The following is a 20,193-nucleotide window of genomic DNA, read 5'->3' as shown; positions in this document are numbered from 1 at the left end:
AGTTCTGCATTCTTCACCTAACACAGCCAATGAATCAAGTTCTGTCACTTCCACCCTCTTATTTCTCTTGAACTTATCTTTTCTCCATCCCTCTACCATTACTTCAGACCACCACCATCTCCTGCCTAGAACAAAACTACAGCCTTTTGATTGGTTTTTATACCTCTACCCCCTTCCCAATCCGTCCTCCATATTCCAGTCAGAATGACCCAAATTTGATGATTCTCCTTCCTAGCTTAAAGCCTTCAATAGCTCCTTATTGTTGTTACAATAAGGCCCCAGTTCCTTAAATTGGCTTACAAGTCCTTGCATAAACTGGACATTGATTACCTCCACCAAAAGCTCTCCTCTTCACACATACCTTCTCGAATTTTCCACTCCAATTATAACGAACCTCTTTCAGTTTCCTAATAGAGCATCTTCTTTTGCCTCCAGATTTCAGCCCTCAGATATCAACTTAACTGTCATTTCCTCCAGGAAGTGCCCAAAGTTTACGTATCCTCTCCTTTCTTCCTCCCATGGTACCATACATGTTCCCTGTCATAACACTTACCACTCTGCTTTGAAAGTATCTGTTTATTCTGATGTTTCTCTTCCTACATTGTAAGTTCCCTGAGAGTAGAGACCAGTTCTTCTTGCACATCATTCTATCTTTTGTACCCAAAACAGTTCTTGGCACATAGTAGGTTCTAGGTGAATATGTTTTAAATGCCTGGATTAGAATGTTGGGTGTTGTGAATGGAAAAGAAACAATGGTCTCAAAAAGGTTGAGATGGAATATACTTTGGAAAATACTGGTCTAGGTGGCTTTTTGAGAAGACAAAATTAGATAGCTTGCAAAGCAACAGATGCTCCCCATGAGATGGATGGCTAGGTATACATGGGATGAAAGGGTCCTGGTGAAGCCAGGGCATGAGTGACTGATAGTTATGGAGCCTCTCACACTAGCAAGAAAGTAAAGAAAGAGCCAATTTAGGGAGAAGAAGCTAAGCTCCATGAGGTAGAGGACAGTCTGAGGGTCCCAGAGGACATCCAAGAAGAATGCCCAACAGGCCTCTGGAAAGGCAAAACTAAATCTCAGGAGGGGGGTTGGGGCTGAAGACAAAGGTGAGGGAGCCAAGGCAGAGAGGAGGCTGGAAGTGTTAGCCTAAAAGAAGTTCCCATCATGTACTCCTCCACTTTAAAACACTTTCGTGCAGAAGGAAGGGTCTGAGAATGACTCACTGAGCTTCACAGGTAAATGAAATACTGGTGACTCACTCACGGAAACCATAAATAAATTACCTGGAAATGGTTTTCCCCATTAGGTCTCAGAGAAACCAAATGTAAGGTATTTTTCCAAGATTTGAAATAGAACTTGCCAGGTTTGAGGGATTCTACCCAAAATTCCCTGCAAGATGAGGGGGAGCTTGGGTGGGCCAGCATCCAAAAAAGAGACAGAAAGTTATTGCTGATTTGCGAGGTTATCACTGGGGGTAACTCTGGAGTGGAGAGTTGACAGCATAACTGGGAACTCCCCCTGGACTGGTCAAGCACAGGAATGAGAAGATAGGAGAGCAGTGGTAACCCTAGGCCATAATAAAGGGTGGGAAGCAGAGCTTGTTGACCTTCCATGAGCCACAGAGGTGGGCTGAGACCCCACAGCCCATCAGACCCTGCTCCCAGGGCTCCTGGGAGCCTGCAAAAGGCCTCCCCCATGAGCTGTGGAGACAGCAAAGTCAGCCACCTCTTAGCTTCGCCTCACCTTTAGCCTCCCCGATGCAGTCACACTAATATTTCTTGAGCCTCTCACATTTCCTCCTGCATCCGGGCCCTGCTTCTGCCTCACGGGGAATTCCCTGTGCCAAATGACTGAGAAAGGACAAATGTGAGGCTGGTTGACAGATGAGTCTGCACCATCTGCTGGCACGAGCTCACAGTGGACAACTGTATAGTCAGGGGTGACCTGGAGGGAGTGGGGAAGGTAATTCCCTGCAGGCAGAACTTTGAGCAGCACAGTTAGCCTGGAAGAAGAAATGTCCTGAAGTAATACATTTATACTGTCACCAGGTTTATTAACTGTATTTTCTTATTTTCTGTAGTCTTGATGCTATGACATCTGGGGTCCTGCTGACCGGAGAGACTGCCCCCTCTAGGACTAGCTAATTCTTGAGACATTCTTGCCCCAGAGCAAACATGCAAACTGCCCAATCCAGGATCCATACTCCAAACTACCTCCTTTACGGAGCTCTCGTAGGTTGAGCCAATACTTCCCAGCCCTAATCACCCCAGGACCTGGTACCAGATACCTAGAGGCAGCCCCCACACCCCAGAGCCTGCTGAAATTATTCCAACTAGCCAGTTCTAAGCTTGCTTACTCTGCCTTGCTTTGCCTTTCCCACAGAAACCGTGATAAAGGTCATTGCCCGCATTTCGCTCTCACTGACCCTGGTGCTTCTCCACGTGGCCCTGCATGGTGTGTTGTGCCTCCTACTTCCAGGGAACAGTGAGTAAAAGCTTCTGCCTCCATGAGCCCTTTCTGTGTCTGCATGCCTTACCATACCTGATTAAAACAAATCTGGGATACATTTTAAAACACCAGGTAAGAATTTGGATAGATGATGAGGTACTTGGAAGGGACAAGACTGAGCGATTGGTGTTGAGGTGGTTTGGAAATTATACGAATGGGCCCACAGAACGCAAATATTTGTGGTCCTTGCTAATGCTCATCAAAAGGTCCTGATGGCAGAGGAGGCTCTTGGTAATCAGGTGGATGAGATGACCAGCCCTTTGCATGTCTATGAGCCTTTTACCTCAGCATGATATTATATGTTCAATGGGCTCATGGACCAGTGGTCATGTAGACAGAGGGAAAACATGAGCTCAGCAATGTTCATCCCTCTCACCAAGGGCGACCTGGCCATGACCCTGCTCAGACACCAAGTTGCCAGCAGTAGTGACTAAGTATCTGTAGGACAGTCCCATATCTTAAGGCACCAGCCAGCATCCTGGGAGCAGGCTCATCATAACAAGCTCTTTCCTTCATAGAAAGGGCAGCATAGACTCTTTTCTGGAATATTCCTTTATTGGGTATGTGGACTGGCTTTTCCCACTGCCATGTTTCTGGCAGCCATACAGCAAGCTGTGGACTCAGTGAGTGCCCTGTTCATTTTGATGTATCCCAACATTGCTTCTGACCAAGGGCCCTCTTTTACAGCAAAAGAAGTATGACAGTAGGCTGATGTTTTGGGGAATCACTGATCTAATCATGTACCCCAATGCCCTGAGGCAGCTGGCCTTATACAATGCTACAAGAGCTTTGGAGAGTTCCAGAAAAGAACCAGATGGGAGTCAGCATTCTGTGAGGTGATATGCTGTCCTAGAGGATGCAGTTTCCTCTCTGAACTAGTGACCAACACAAGGTACTGCATCTTAGCCAGAATCTAAAGGTTCAGGAACCAAGGAAATGAGGGTGGTGTTTCTTATGATGAAGCCTAAGGCTAGCTCCTTGTAACTCAAAGTGTGGTTCATGGGCTGTGGTTCCAGTTCACTGGAAACTCCTAGGAGCTTGTAGAATCTCAGGCCCTACTCCAGAGCTAATGGATCAGAATCTGCATTTTAGTAAAACTCTCTATTTATTCATATGCATGTTAAAGTTTGAGAATCACTGGTCTAACCCACTCACGACACTTCTGCTTCTCATCCTCAAACCTCTGAGCTCTGCTTTTCAATAATTTTAGTACTCGAAAGATGGATGCTTCCGTGAGGGATATAAAATGGTTCTGATGAAGTGGAAGCAGAGACTAGAAGGTCACCTGGCCATTTCAAGACCACCATGCCACTGCAAAAAAAAAAAAATCACCTTTTAACAAAAGACATAAATACCAACTATGGACTCATGACCACTTGCCTAAATAAGGACTGTGCCTTCTATCCATTTTCTTCCTTTCTGTGTTATGTATAGATTTAAATATTTTAACTAATTTTATTTTTATTTATTCTCCTTCTCCCCCTAATATAGTATATACGGTGTATCAGTGACGGTTCACTTGACAATTTAATTTTTAGAGTGTTGAATATTAAGGTTAGATCCTGTCAGAGCCGGAGGATACTGGATCTGGAGCTGGACTCAGATGAAGAATTGGATTTAGCAAGCATCAATAAATGAGTGGTAGAGAATTCTTGTTGGAAGGTTTTTTTTCTTTTTCTTTTTGCCTGAGTTGGGTCTTCGTTGCTGCGCGCCTGCTTTCTCTAGTTGCGGCAAGTGGGGGCTACTCTTTTTTTTTTTTTTTTTTTTTGCGGTACTCGGGCCTCTCACTGTTGTGGCCTCTCCCGTTGCGGAGCACAGGCTCCGGACGTGCAGGCTCAGCGGCCATGGCTCACAGGCTCAGCCGCTCCGCGGCATGTGGGATCCTCCCGGACCGGGGCATGGACCCGTGTCCCCTGCATCGGCAGGCAGACTCTCAACCACTGCACCACCAGGGAAGCCCGGGGGGGTCTACTATTCATTGCGGTGCGCGGGCTTCTCATTGCGGAGGCTTCTCTTGTTGCGGAGCACGGGCTCTAGGCGCGTGGGCTTAAGTAGTTGTGACTCGCGGGCTCTAGAGCATTGGCTCAGTAGTTGTGGCTCACGGGCTCTAGAGCGCAGGCTCAGTAGCTGTGGCGCACGGGCTTAGTTGCTCCGCGGTATGTGGGATCTTCCCGGACCAGGGCTCGAACCCGTGTCCTCTGCATTGGCAGGCGGATTCTTAACCACTGCGCCACCAGGGAAGCCCCTGGAAGGTTTTTTTTAAAAGCCAAAACCTGGGTAAAAAAGTGGATGTGGATGTTGTGCAGCCCAAGAAGTAACGGTAATTTAGATCATTATACTATATATTTTCATATATATAATATTCAGGCATACCTCGTTTTACTGTGCTTTTTTTAATGCACTTTGCAGATATTGTGGTTTTTTGGGTTTTTTTTTTTTTTTACAAACTGAAGGTTTGTGGTTAAGCAAGTCTATGGGTGCCATTTTCCCCAAAGCATTACCTTTTAATAAAGGTGTGTATAGCGTTTTTTTAGACATAATGCTATCGCACACTTAACAGACTACAGCATAATGTAAACAACTTTTATATGCAGTAGGAAACCAAAAAGTTTGTGTGACTCACTTTTTGGTGATATTCATTTCATTGTTGTGGTCTGAAACCAAACGTGCAGTATCTCTGAAGGGGGCTGTGTGTGCGTGTGTGTGTGTGTGTGCACGCGTGTGTGTGCACGTGTGTGTACGTATTTTTGTTAAACTACCCGCATCCAAAGCCTTCTCATTTGGAGGGCGTCTCCCAGCATGCAGGTCTTTATGGGAGGCAAGGCCTATGATCCAGGCTTGGAAAAATCAAATGCCCCTATCCAGGGTTTTGAATCTTCATGAAATGTTCCAAAGCCATGGGCAGCTGGCAGACAGTTCCATGGTGGTGACCTGGGCAGCAGCTTCCTAACCAGACCCTTCCTGAGGTATAAGCTTGGCTGTCACCCAGCCTTCTCAGATCTTCCCCAATTTCTGAATATCTTTCCCCCGGCTTCTAGTTAATCCTACAAATTCCCATAAATTCCTTTCTGTTTAAGTTTTTGTCTCAAATCTTTGACTACTGCAGTAAGTTTGGAAAGACATAACAAGCTATGAACGTCAAGAGCGGTGTTTCTCAAATTGAGGATCTTGTTAAAAATGCCAATTTTTATTCAGGAGGTCTGGGTAGGGCTTGAAACTCTGCATTTCTAACTAGCTCCCGGGTGATGTTGATAATGCCGGTCCACAGACCACACTTTGGGTGTTGAGAACAACAGCACTGAACGTGGGCCTTCCCTGGTGGTCCAGTGGTAAAGAATCTGCCTTCCAATGCAGGGGATGCGGGTTCGATCCCCGGTCAGAGAGCTAAGATCCCACATGCTGAAGGGCAACTAAGCCTGTGCGCCACAAGTACTGAGCCCGCACGCCTCAACTAGAGAGCCCTTGTGCCACCAACTACAGAGCCCATGTGCTCTGGAGCCCTCGCACCACAACTAGAGAGAAGCACGCCCACCGCAACAAAAAATCCCACGTGCCGCAACTAAGACCCAACACGGCCAAAAAAATAAAGAAAATAAATAAATGTTTTTTTTAAAAAAAGAAGCACTGAATGCTTGTAGAGAAGTGGCTGGAAAGTAGAGAGAGAAAGATCAAGAAGGTTCAACGCTGTCTAATGGAGTTTGAACTTCATCCTGCAGGTAATAAGCAGCCATGAAAGGATCCAGGGGGAGTGAAATGAATAGATTTCCATTTTTCAAAGGCTTGTCGAAGTGATGTAGACAACAGAGCATGAGATGAGGGACGGGAGGTGGAGAAACCAGTTAGCGGTATGGCAGGCAGAATAGCAACCCCTGCCCCCAAAATGGCCTCGCCCTAATCCCCAGAACCTGTGAGTATATTGCATTATAAGACAAATGGGACTTTGCAGTTATTAAGTTAAGGACTTTCAGATGGGAAGATTATCCTGGATTATCCAGGCAGACCCAATGTATTCACATGATCCTTACAAGTGGAGAACCTTTCCTGGCTGCGGTCAGAGAGAGACAGGATTACCGAAGAACGGTGGGAGACGCAATGCTGCTGGTTCTGAAGATGGAGAAGGAGGCTCGAGCCGAGGAATGCAGGGGGCCTCCAGGAACTGGAAAGGGCGAGGAAATGGACTCTCCCCTACAGCCTCCAAAAGGAGGCTTGATTCCAACCCAGTGAGACCCATCCAACCTCTGACCTCCAGAACTGTGAGATAATACATGTGTGGGTTTTTTGTGTTTTTTGGGGGGGCTGCATCGTGCAGCTTGTGGGATCTTAGATCCCCGACCAGGGAATGAACCTGTGCCTCCTGCAGTGGAAGCCTGGAGTTCTAACCACTGGACCACCAGGGAAGTCCCGCATTTGTGTTCTTTTAAGCCACTAAATTCATGGTAATTTGTTACCGTGGCAATAAAAAAATCGAATACAGGAGGCCACTGTGACATTCCAGGGAACGACGATGACAGCCTCATTGAAGAGAGAGGCAGCACAGAAGGAGAGACCTGGTTTGAAAGATTTTAAGGAGGATACAGAGGAAGGGTCATGGTCACCACCTGGGCATCTGGGTGGGGATGGGTGGTGAGGAAAGGACAGGAGTTAAAGGAAGTTTCCAGGTTTTTCTCTTGGACAAACGGGTCTGTTGGTCAAAAGGAGGGAAAGAAGTGAGTGCGAATGCGTGTGGGAGAAAGCATGTGAGCATGCATGCGAGTGTGTGAGTTGAGCGCATGTGAAAAAGTGCAGGGAAAGGAGGCAGGTCTCCCGTAATACCACTGGGTGCCTTGCTTCCAGTTCCATTTTTACTGAGAAACTGTCTAATCTTAGCTCTCAAGCTTTCCCTCCTGGGCAAAGCACGTGCTCACCGCCAACACAAACAGCTGCTCTGCTCGTCAGTTATATTTTTCAGTTTAAATTAATGATTGCCGTTCTAGGCATAAACCAGGCTCCTGTTGAGTTTAGATAGAGCAAAACAATTCACCAGGGTTTGCTCTCTCCCGGATGAGCGGACAGCGTTGAGTTTCTACCCCTGCAAAGCCGAGGATCAGACCTTGAACTGCGGTGACCCCTGCTTTGCTTCCTTTCCTGGCACAGTATCCCCCCTCCCCAGGCTGGAAGCAGTCGGGGAAAGGGAGACCTGGAGGAGGCTGCCCAGTGCTTTCCCCTGGGCCGAGTCCATTAGGAATCATGAGGTTCTGTGCTTGCAACTTAACAGCTATTTATAGTTCACACGCTGAGATGCGTTCACAGACACATGCTGGGGACCCAGCCTCCACAGGAGAACACGCCCCGTCTGGATCCTCTGGATATCCTGCTTCGTAGCAAACGCAAGCCGGGCAAGCAGTTCTAGGAAACTCAGAGAGTGGGTGTAGGCAGCTCTGGTTGAGCTGACCTGGAGGTGGCTGGTTTCATCCTAAGGACATCCTGGGAAAGCTGAGAACTTGAAAGCCTGCTTTGAAAGATGTCTTTGCCTGTGCCTAACTTGCCAAGTGACCTCCTCTGAGTAAAAGCGGAGCAAAGACCCTTTGTCCCTCACAACACTAGGCGCTAGGATTGCTGATATCCACCCACTGCTCAGATGAGGAAACTGAGGCTCCTGGAAGTTAAGATTCTTGTCAAGCATGGTGCCGATCCGACGTCAGAGCCAGGACTTGACTTCAGTCTCTTGATGACAAAATCTATATCTTTTGTACTTCGACCTGGGATACTGTCCCCCCTGGGGAGGGACACTCCTCCCTCCCCAGCCACCCCCCACAGGTCTTCATCAATCAAGGTGTGGTCTGATGGTTCTCCTGCCCAGAGGTGCCCAGCACATTTAGGGCTGTGACTGGGGCACCCAGATCACCCAACAGTAGTAATACAATCCTCCAACCAGTAAGTACTCCTAATCCCCTGCCCGTGTGTTCAGCCCTCTGCGAGGTGCAGTGGGAAACAGTCACAGGACGATGGTGACTCCTGCCCTCTAAAAGCTTATAAAGCAACAGGGCTTACACAGTGGGGTGTTCAAATCACAGAACTGGCATGGGGATCAGAATTGCTAGGCAGGGTCTGCTGGACTTCAGGACCTGTGCTCCTGCCTCCAATGCCAGACTGTCTCCCAGTAACGCTGCTTTCCAGTCCAGACAAGGAAACTGAGGCTCAGAGAGGTGAAGTCACTCTTCCAAGGCCACAGAGCGGCCTGTGGCCACTGGGGGCCTCCGATTCCAGGTGCCATTTCCTCTTGCCAAGCCCCCCCGCTGTGCTCACTTCCACACTCTAGTTCTAAAGAGGAGGTCTAGCCGGGAGAGGACGCCTGGGTCACACCCAGCAGGTCGCCGTACTGCCCTGCTTCCCAGTACCCACCAAAGAGGGCATCTGCGCCACCCCCCCCCGCACTTCACGCCCAGCTTCCCCCATCTAACCCCATCACCACCACCACCCCGCCCCCCAAAAGTGCTACTTACATATTCTTTAATGTCCTTCGATTTCACAGCCTTGTAGGAAGAATATGCAGGGTAAAGGGTGCCAAATATTAGCCTGGAGGGGAGAGAGAGGGGAAAAAAGAGCAACGTGATTTTCATTCATCCTATTTGATGGAAAATGTCATCTTCGATGCAAGGAGCATCCTCCACGCTACAGAAAATGCTGCTGTGAGGCTTGGTTAATTTTTCTGAATGCCCTGAAGGCTTTCTGCTCATGGCTGGGACGTGCTTAGGAACCTCTATGTCCTGCTACAGATCCACACCGACCTCCTTCAATCTGTCACTTGGCAACACAGCAGGGTGGTTTGAGGTCATGAAGCCAAAAATGGGGCCATCCTCTGGAAAGGCCGAAATTATATCTGGGGAACAAGATAAGACAGCTAAGGGGACAAACGAGTAGTCTGAAAGGAAGCAAGAAATTTAAGAAAGAGAGGGATGGCCACAGCGCCAAAGATACAGGCAGCTTGGGGAAGCCCACTGGATTCCGTCACAAGCCAGCTCAGAGAGGGGGGTCTCCCCAACACCCCCGTGCTGTCCCGCCCCCTAAGCAGTATTCTCAGATACCAGGGAGAATCTTCCTTCCTCTGTGAGCCTTTCCTGACCTCAGCACCCCCTGAAGATTAGGTTCCTCTCCCGTTCGTTACTGCCACTCCCTAGATAGTCCCCTTTCTTAGCCCTTATCCACACCACGTGCAATGGTTTATTCAATGTCTGTCTCTCCCACAAGCCTTTTAAGTTCCACAAAGTCGAGGATGGGGTCTATCTCGCTCACGGAACCACACCCCCTGGGCCTGGTAAGTGCTCAGGAAATATACGTTCATTCTGGGAAGTTTCAGTGAGTGGTGAAGCAAAGGCCAGAGCCACCCAGGGGACACTCATGACCTTGGGACTGAGGTCTCAGCAGCAAGGGGATGCCAGACAGCACCGGTCTGATTCAGTAAAGCCTCGGGCACAACACCACAGGCTCCCGAGAAATAAACACACCGTCCTTTGGCACAGATGCCCTGCTTATTAGCCACATCTGCCAGGGTGGTGTCCAGCCCCTGCCCTGAGGCAGCGTGTGAGCAGCAGAAGAGACAGGTGGAAAATGCATCTCGACCCAATGGCCCGCGGATCTGCTCCTCTGTGAACCCCGATGGCCAACACCACCTCCTGAGCGGTCACAGAGGTGGGAAGCACGGGCACCCAGACAAGGGAGGCCAGTACTCCGTGCGTCTGCTGGCCTCGCATGTGAAGTGGCTGCCAGCATCCCCCCCACCTGGTTCCCTCTGGACAGCACAGGGACAGCAAGACGAATTTGCTTTCCAGTCTCTAAAAGCTCTGAAACACTGACATGTAAGGGAGCGGACTCAGTATTTCACTGCCCAGGGGAGGGAGAATGGGATGAAAATGGCGAGTTCTTCTAAATCTATTTTGGAGAAAAGAAGTAACAAATGAAGCAGGCCCAAGCCAAAGGGGCTTGGGACTTATGTCCATTCAGACTGAGTCTCCCTGACAAGGCCCTTCTCCTTCCTGGCCTCCCGGACCCTCCTCCCTCAGCTCCGGACCCTAAGGCCAGCAGCTGTCCCCCAGTGAGCCGGGCTCAGAAGCTCACAGTCTGTGACTTCCTGCCGTCTCCCTCTTCTGCCTGAATTTTAGTGCATGATCTTCCCACAACCCTTTTATTCCCCCCTGTTAAAGTCTCACTAATCCTTTAAGACCCATCTCAAAAGAGCCACTTCTGTGTGTCTTTGATCACTTGTCCCTCAGAATTTTCCTGACACTTGTTACGTCTATTACAGTCCTTATGTAGTAGTTGTAATTTAAAAAAAAATTAAAAATAATGCTATTAATATCACGGAGTCCTCACTAATGCCAGGCACTGCTCTACAGCCTGTATATTCTCTCAACACCCCTACGGGATAAGAATTCTTACTACTCCATTTTACAGACTAGGTACTAGGACACTGAGGCCCAAAGAGACGCAACAGCCAGGAGCCGAGCTGGGATGCGACCTGGGTAGCCTGACGACAGGCTTACTGTCTTCTCCCAGGGCTGCCTGGGCTGGTTGAGTCAGACCATCCAGGCCTGGGTGATCAGTGGGGTCCCTAGCACCTCACACAGCCCTTGCCCAAGTGGGTGCCGGACACGTGTCTGATGAGTGAATAAATGTCAAACAATTGCAGTCTCTCTCCAAGGAACCAGCCCACTTGAGAGATTCACATGACTCTCTCTTCAAGCTCAAGAGGAAAGCTGGTAAAATTCTTAGAAAGAGCTAATGCTGCTTAAGAGCTCAAGGTCGGCTCAGGAGCAGGAAGGGAAGGCTTGAGTGCCATTCTCTAGAGGGGAGACGGGGCTCTGTGCTAACACACTCCTCCCAGCTTTCTGTGAACAGAGCCTTGACCGGCGCCTCAGAGCCGCAGAGCTCTGCACCCACCCTCCCTCTGCCCACTGCCATTTACTGCTACCCAGAAGGCCCCTCCCCAGCTTACTGCCTCCATCTATCTGCCTGCTGCGTTCCTCCTATCTGTGCCCTAATTCCTCCTCCTGCTCCAAATTAGGGGCCTTCAGCCGGGTTGCCTCTCCCACCTCCTCCACAGCTGCAGTGGAGGGACCATGAGCCTCATGTGAATTCTACCCTCTAAGGCAGTGGTTCCCAACTGGGGGTGATTCAGCTGCCTGGGGGACATCTGGGCAATGCCTGGAAACTGGTTGTCACAGCTGAGAGAAAGCTATTGGTATCTAGTGGGTGGAGGCCAGGGATGCTGCTAAACACACTACAACATACAGGACAGCCCCAGTAAAGCATGATTTAGTCCACAGCATCGGAAGTGCTGAGGCGGAGAAATCCTGGTCTAGTGTGATGTTTCCCGGTCCTTGGGTCCTGGACCCTTCACCCAACCATCACGGGCAACCTGCCCCAAGAGTTTGTTTTCTTGTTTGTTTTTTTTTTAATCTGGGGAATTTATTTTTTATACAATCAATTCACTTTTAGTTTTTTTGTTTTTGTTTTTTTCTTTGCGGTACGTGGGCCTCTCACTGTTGTGGCCTCTCCCGTTGCGGAGCACAGGCTCCAGACGTGCAGGCTCAGCGGCCATGGCTCACAGGCCCAGCCGCTCCGCGGCATGTGGGATCTTCCCAGACCGGGGCACGAACCCGCGTCCCCTGCATCGGCAGGCAGACTCTCAACCACTGCGCCACCAGGGAAGCCCAAACTACTTATCAACTTCTGACCAAGGAACAGAGGTACTGCTCACGGGAATTAACGGTTAACTGTGGCACCAGTTATAGTCACCGAGAAGGACTGCCCACCACTTCCCGGAGCCTGGAGTGACTGCAGGGGAGCAACTGGTGGCCTAGGGCTCGGCTACAAGCTGTGGCACCACCGTTACCAACTGGGGCCAAGGCTTTTGTAAACCATGAAACGACAGTATCTTCCACAGTCTTCTCAGGCATCTTAGTGTTCGGCCAACAATTCCCAATGCCAAGTTATCTTGAAAATTTAAAAAAATCAATACCAGTAATATTGTTTTTTCTGAAATTAATTTTTAAATGAAAACAACAGGCCTATTTGTACAGTTGTTCATGTTATGATAAACCAAATTGAATTTAAGAAGTGGTACACCGTAAGAGCAGAAAGTAAGATCTACCCCAGCTTGGAGAGGTCTCTGTAGTGTAGTGAATAGGGTATGGGGCTTTGAGGTTGTCTGACAGACTGAATTCAAATTACGGCTCAGGCTATGGCAACATGGTGATTTGGCATAGGTTTTAAGCTCTCTCAGTCTCAATCTTAATTTCTTTATGTGTAAAAAGGGGAAAAACAATAACTATATCATGGTTTGCTGTATGGATTAAATGAACCTGAAGAAAAAAAAAGAAAAAAAAGAAATGGTACACCACATAGGGGCTTTCAGAATACTGAATTTCTTGACCTGGATGGTAGTTATGCAGAGTTTTGCTTTATAATCACAAATGTATATTAAACTGTACACAGGGCTTCCCTGGTGGCGCAGTGGTTGAGAGTCCGCCTGCCGATGCAGGGGACGCGGGTTCGTGCCCCGGTCCGGGAAGATCCCACATGCCGCGGAGCGGCTGTGCCTGTGAGCCATGGCCGCTGAGCCTGCATGTCGGAGCCTGTGCTCCGCAACGGGAGAGGCCACAACAATGAGAGGCCCGCGTACCGCAAAACAAAACAAAACAAAACTGTACACATATGTTCTATGTACTTTTCTGTATGTACATGTTATATATAATTTTTATTAAATAATGTGCCATATTAAAAAAAAGAATTTTCTAACAAATGCTGGAGAGGGTGTGGAGGAAAGGGAGCCCTCCTGCACTGTTGGTGGGAATGTGAATTGGTACAGCCACTATGGAGAACAGTATAGAGGTTGCTCAAAAAACTAAAAATAGAGTTGCCATATGATCCAACAATCCCACTCCTATGCATGTATCTGGACAAAACTATAATTTGAAAAGTTACACACACGCCTATGTTCACAGCAGCACTATTTACAATAGCCAAGACATGGAAGCAACCTGAATGTCCATTGACAGATGAATGGATAAAGAAGATGTGGTACATATATGCAATGGAATACTACTCAGCCATAAAAAAGAATGAAATAATGCCATTTGCAACAACATGGATGGACCTAAAGGTTATCATACTAAGTGAAGTAAGTCCGAAAAAGAAAAACAAATACCGTATGATATCACTTGTATGTGGAATCTAAAATAAGACACAAATGAACTTATTTACAAAACAGAAATGACTCACAGTCATAGAGAACAGACTTGTGGTTGCCAAGGAGGAGAGGAGGTAGGGGAGGGATGGACTGGGAGCTTAGGATTAGTAGACGCAAACTATTATAATATATATAGAACGGATAAACAACAAGGTCCTACTGCATAGCACAGGGCACTACATTCAATATCCTGGGATAAACCATAATGGAAAAGAATATGAAAAAGTATATATATATATATAATACACATATAATATATATATATGTATGTATCTGAGTCACTTTGCTGTTCACCAGAAACTAACACAACATTGTAAATCAACTATACTTCAATAAAAAATATTAAAAAAATGAATTTTCACAAAAGGTCTTCCAAGTCATGAAGGTTCATTGTTTCCTCTGAACATTAAAAGGTATTAAAATTTACACTGATTACATTTTGTGCTTTTTGTTCTTAATAACATAAAAATATAGAATTTCTTTTTTTTCTTTTTGAAGATGGTAAGGCAGACTTTATCATCGACGTAAGTATAGGGATCACTGTAAAGGGATTTTACAGGGGGGTGGGGAGAAAGACCAGGCTCAACTCCAAATACAGCATGGGCGAGTGGGAATTTATAGCCAAGGAGCACAGTGGGGGTCAGTGGATGGAAAATGATTACGAGGAAACATCAGGGATGAGGGGTATTCTGGCTAAACCAATCTAACAGATTCTTGCTGAAGACAAGCCAGGGTGATCAGACATCACTGGGCGGGGAAGCGGGCTGGAGGATAAAGAACTTGATCAGACATATTGGGTGATCAGATATGGGGGCAGGGGGGAGGTTCTTGCTAAAACCAGATTTTACAACAAACTACACGGATGGGCCTAGGAGACGGTTCAGGAACCTGACGGAAAGTTCGGTCAAGCAGAGAATTTTTGTCAGTCTCCCTTCTTGTTCAAGGAAAGAAAAGACGTTCTTCTTTCCTCTGAATAGTACAAGTCCATTTCCTCACTCAGTTGTCTTTTGTTCATTACAGACCGGCTGAATCCTCTACTTGGTAGTAGGGGATATTTGCTGGGTGGTGCTAGCAGTCAGGCACTTAATGAGGGGAGTTGTTATTCCTTTCCAAGTGAATAATATGGTCTTTTCTTTCAGCTTGAATGACATGGTACCTGCTCTAAGTAGGGCCTAGGGGCTTCTCTTCATTCTCTAGTTAATCTCCAAGGAGTTACAATTTCATAAGAAGAGAGATGGGAGGTCTGTTGAAAGCCTGACCGAGCCCCACCTAGGGCTGGGCTCACCAAACCCAAGAACAGCAGCCACTGGAAGTGGAGGGTCCCAGAGGGTGAGCCCGCACCCGATTCCATCTCAGCCAAGTCTACAGGTTCCCCTTAACACTCGGTCGCCCCTGCCTCTGCCAGCTCCACCATTTCCCAGCCCTGCTGGGGCCCCAGGGCTGGCAGCGATGCACGCTCAGCATTGACGCAAAAAATGTACAATTTCTAATTACTGTCCTCTGTAGGTTTTTTCCTCACAGTTTATGAATCAATTTTGATTTACTTCTCTGAGAATTAATTTCCAAGACCATTTTTACTCTCTAACAGAAGGGTACTCCTTGGTCCTTGAGCTCCTTTTGGCATTCCAATAAATATGCTACAATTTTTAATATGGGAAAACTTAAAACGTGAGAGATATATTTGAAGTCTCCCATATACTCTTTCCTCACACATTTCTCTCTCTCCTTCCCCCAAATAAGCATCATCTTGAATTTGGTGCTTATCATTCTCACCATGTTTTTATCAACTACATAAGCCATGCCTAAAAACAAAAAAAGTATTTATATCTATTTAAACATTATGTAAATGGAATCACACTATATGTATTCCACTGAAATTTTTTCACTCAAACTTGTTTTTGAAATTTTTTAAAAGATACTTATTTATTTTATTTATTTTTTTGGCTGTGTCAGGTCTTAGTTGCAGCACGCAGGATCTTTCATTGTGGCATGCGGGCTTCTCTCTAGTTGTGGCGCACAGGTTTTCTCTCTCTAGTTGTGGTGTGTGGGTTTCTCTCTAGTGTGGCGTGCGGGTTTTTCTTTCTCTAGCTGTGGTGCGCAGGCTCCAGAGCATGTGAGTCCTGTAGTTTGCAGCACGCAGGCTCTCTTGTTGAGGCACGCGAGCTCAGAAGTTGTGGCGCGCGAGCTCAGAAGTTGCGGCATGTGGGCTTAGTTGTCCCGTGGTACATGGGATCTTAGTTCCCCAACCAGGGATCGAACCCCTGTCCCCTGCATTGGCAGGCAGATTCTTAACCACTGCACCACCAGGGAACTCCAACAGTAATATTCTTAATACAGGATTGGAAACATTGTTACATTAAAAAAACCCACTTATCTGTGATGATAGGGTGATACACAATTTCTCCAATTATGAGAGAGAGGCATACTGCATAATAATGTAATTCTTTGAAAGCAAAGTTATAAAACAGTAAGAAAACTAACACATTATTAATTTATATTAAACATCATACCTTATTTGAGGATAGACTACTATCTACATATATTTTATGCGTTCATGACATACTTTTTGTTAACTTTTTCAATATTTCTAGGCTACGTGGTTTGTGAGTTTTTTCAAATTGTGGCAAATCCCCCCAAATTTTCCAATATATTTATTGAAAACAATTTGCCTATAAGTGGACCTGTGCACTTCAAACCCATGTTGTTCAAGTGTCAACTGTAGTTCATATTTTTATATTAGAAGTGTGTATTAAATTTTTTTTTTTTTTTCTGAAGGGGTGTGCTACAAAAAAAAGTTTGGGGATAATAGTCACAGTTCACTGAACCAGCCTTTCATTAATAGATGTTTAAGTTTTTTTCCTGTAATGATTTTAAAATACGTATACAAATTCTTTTTTTTTTTGACATTCGTTTTTTCGAAAGGTGAAGCTTAATTTAGGTCCCCTTGAATGTGGGCCAGACTTGGTGATTCACCTCCAAAGAACAGACTAAGGTGGAAATGGCAGTGTGTAACTTCTGAGACTATGCCATACAAGACACTGTGGCTTCACCCCTCTCAGATTACTTTCTGTGCAGGACATCAGCTACCATGTTGCAAGGACACACAATCAGCCCTGGAGAGGAAGTGAATCTCTCATCAAAATCCAGCGCCAACACGCCTGTCAAGTGAGGGAGCCATCTGGGATGTGGATCCTTCAGCTCTAGTGAAGCCCTCGGATAACTGCAGACCCCATATAACTTAATCACAGCCTAATGAAAAAAGCTTGAGCTGAACCATCCTGTTCAAGTTTCCTCAAATTCCTGACCCACAGAAGCCATGTGAGATAATAAATGTTTACTGTAGGTGTAACCAGCTAACTTTTTAGGTATTTTGCTGTGTAGCAATAGATACCTAATATGCTTCTTAGTTTTTATTGTTATAAATACTGCTGTAAAGAAATCTGTGTGTGTGTTTGTGTGTATTTACACATTGGCACTCTCGTATGAATATATTTGTGGGATAAATTTCTGGATATAGAATTATTGAGTCAAGGGGTTTATGTCCTAAACATTTTGATATACTTTGACACATTTTCTCCCCCAAAGTGAATAATTTATGCCTCCTTTTGCCAGTTTTTGAAATTTTGATCCAGGTTGAGACTTGTCTTTCTAGATCTTTTTAACCTCTGTATACTATTTCATTATATGAATATATTACGGTTTATTAATTCATTCTATTGATGCATATTTCCAAAGTTGTCACTATTACAGACAGGGCTGGAACAAACATTCTTATACATGTCTCCCTGGGCACACGTGACACTTTCTCTAGGGTTTACACACAGTGTGGAACTGCTGGGTCACAGGGCATAGCATCTTCCTCCAGACAATGCAAAACCACTCCCCAGAGAGGTTGTAACAGTTTCTACTCTTTCCTGCAGTGTAAACGAGTTCTGATGCTCCCCATTCTTGCCAAATTAATATAGTCAGATTTAAAAATTTTTGCCAGTCTGATTGACGTGAAACAGTATATCATGTTTGCTTTAATTTGCATTTCCTTAATTACAAGTGAAGTTGAGCAACATTTTATGCCTTTTGGCCATTTGGCCCCCTTAACTGAATTATTTATATCCCTTCCGTCTCCCCCCCACCCCATTAGGTTATTCATCTTTTTCTTACTGATTTTTAGGACTACTTTGTGAATTCTGGGTATAAATTATGCCTTGGACATATGCAAAGCAAACATCTTTTCCCAATAAAAAGCTCTTTTAACTTTGCTGTGGTGTCTTCTGTTGTACAGAAGTTTTAAATTTTATATGATAAATGCATCAATCTTTTCTTTTATAGCTTGTTTTTTTATATATTGTTGAGGAAATCTGGTCACATACATCTTCTCATAAAAGTGTTTAATGTTTGCTTTTTCACTATTAGGTTTTAATTCATCTGGAACTTATCTTTATGTATGCTATGAGTTAGGGATTCAACTTTATTCTTTTCTGTACAGATCCCAACTGTCCCAATAACATTTACTGAATTCTTTCCTACTGATTTTTAATTCTACCATCACTTGTAACGTTTTCTAACATGTGTAGGTATTATTTCAGCTCTCCATTCTGTTACCCTGGTCTACGGACTAGCCGTGCACCTATACCACAGTGTATTAATTTCCATAGCTTTATAATAAATCATGATATTCTTAAAACTGTCTTGCCTATTCTTAGCCTTTGTTTTTCTATATGAATTTCATGACAGTTTGTCAAGTTCCATGAAAAACCTTATCTGCATTTTGATTGCGAGTACACTGAAGTTACAGATTTACTTGGGAAAAATCACCATCTTTATCAGGTTTCCTCTTTATGAACACGGTCTCTTCCACTGAGTCCTCTTTAATGTCTTTTCATGATATGCTATAAATTTCTCTATAAATATCTTGGGCATGTTTCACTTTCTTTACTCTTAAGTACCTCAGGGGGGTTTTGGTGGTATTGTGCATTTTTAAAATTAGATTTTCTTGGGACTTCCCTGGTGGTCCAGTGGTTAAGAATCCGCCTTCCAGTGCAGGGGATGTGGGTTTGATCCCTGGTCAGGGAACTAAGATCCCACATGCCGTGGGGCAACTAAGCCCACACGCCGCAAGTACTGAGCCCGCGCGCCACAACGAAAGATCTCACATGCTGCAACTAAGACCTGACGCAGCCATAAATAAATAAATAAAGAGTAAAAAATAAAAAAATAAATGAAAAAAAATCAGATTTTCTCTTGATTATTAATGGTATACAGGAATGCTCTTGGTTTTCCACGTTGATCTCAGAACCACTCAACTTGCTGCAATCAAAAGCATCTGGAGTCCCAAATGCATTACACTCCATGAAAGAAGCCAAACCCCAAAGCCAACATGCTGTATGATTCCATTTATATGTTATCCTGAAAAAGGAAAGTTTACAGGGACCAAAAACAGACCAGCGGTTGCCAGGACTAGAGACGGTGGGAGGGCTAACTACAAAGGAGAGTGAAAGAATTTTGGAAAATTATGGAAGTTTCCTGCATCTTGATTATGGTGGCTACATAACTGTATGCATTTATCAAAACTCAGAATTCAAGCTCCCACTTAAAACACTCACACTGAAAAGGGTAAATTTTACTAATTACATCTCAATAAGCTTGACCTTAAAAAGAAAAAGCATTTGGAAGAATCCACACTCACAAGTATAAGCGTGTGTGTGTGTGTGTGTGTGTGTGTGTGTGTGTGTGTGTGTATAGTTGTCTCCAAAAATGCATACAGCTGACCAGGCATTAGCCTCCAAGCTCCGAGACAACTTCCTGATATCAGGGGTCCATGTGTGACAAAACAAGGGTTCACAAAAAACATAATACACCTCCTGTTAATACTATAGCTCTGAAAGGACTGTCTTAGATGCACTATGGGCCTGGGTTCTAAAAGCCTGATCTTGACTGTGCTGCTGCAGGGAGCATCTCTACTCACAGTCGTTATTCAGAAACTTAAGCTGGGCAGCTTCTCGGGCTGGGTGCACAGCTCAAGGTTCCCGTGGCACAGCAAGCCACCTAGGCTTTGGTTCCGTGGGTCCCAACCCTTGGGCCTCTGCTTCTGCTTACCCACAGTGACCTTCTAAAAGGCTAGAGGGGGGAAACAGCAAAACCGGCCCACTGTGCAGTTTGGCTCCGTGGAGATTATATTACTATGATTTATAAGCTACTATTTATTTATTGAGTGTTCATTACGTACAACGAACTGTGCAAACTTCTTTATAAGCGTCGTCACTTTTCATCTTCATATGGCCCCATGAGACAGAAATTGTTTTCCTTATAATATACATGAGGAAACTGGAGTTTAGTTAAATCGAATAATTGAGTTTCACAACTGTTTGGGGGAGAGGGTCAGACTCAAACCCAGATCTATCTGACTCTACTGCCCATGACATACTGCCTTCTTCATTGACCTCAGTGCATGGCTCAGAGC

At 45.6% G+C, this 20,193-nt stretch overlaps 1 protein-coding gene across 10 annotated transcripts in view; it reads right to left on the bottom strand.

Annotated features, from left to right (window-relative positions):
- REEP1 (receptor accessory protein 1) overlaps window positions 1-20,193 on the bottom strand; it is a 136,256-nt gene that overhangs the window by 74,884 nt on the left and 41,179 nt on the right. For all 10 annotated transcript variants that reach the window (XR_002177741.3, XR_012325623.1, XM_019942216.3 and 7 more), the window contains one exon: window positions 8,992-9,064. Coding sequence is in view for 8 of the 10 variants with exons in the window: in XM_019942216.3 (XP_019797775.1) it covers window positions 8,992-9,064 (73 nt within the window). In the remaining 2 variants the exon portion in view is untranslated. The remainder of the gene's footprint in view (window positions 1-8,991; window positions 9,065-20,193) is intronic.

This window comes from Tursiops truncatus, chromosome 14 (genome assembly GCF_011762595.2).
Source record: "Tursiops truncatus isolate mTurTru1 chromosome 14, mTurTru1.mat.Y, whole genome shotgun sequence".
In the NCBI taxonomy this organism is placed as follows: domain Eukaryota; kingdom Metazoa; phylum Chordata; class Mammalia; order Artiodactyla; family Delphinidae; genus Tursiops; species Tursiops truncatus.
The sequence above is the reverse complement of the archived record's forward strand: the minus strand, read 5'-3'. Positions and strand labels throughout refer to the sequence as shown.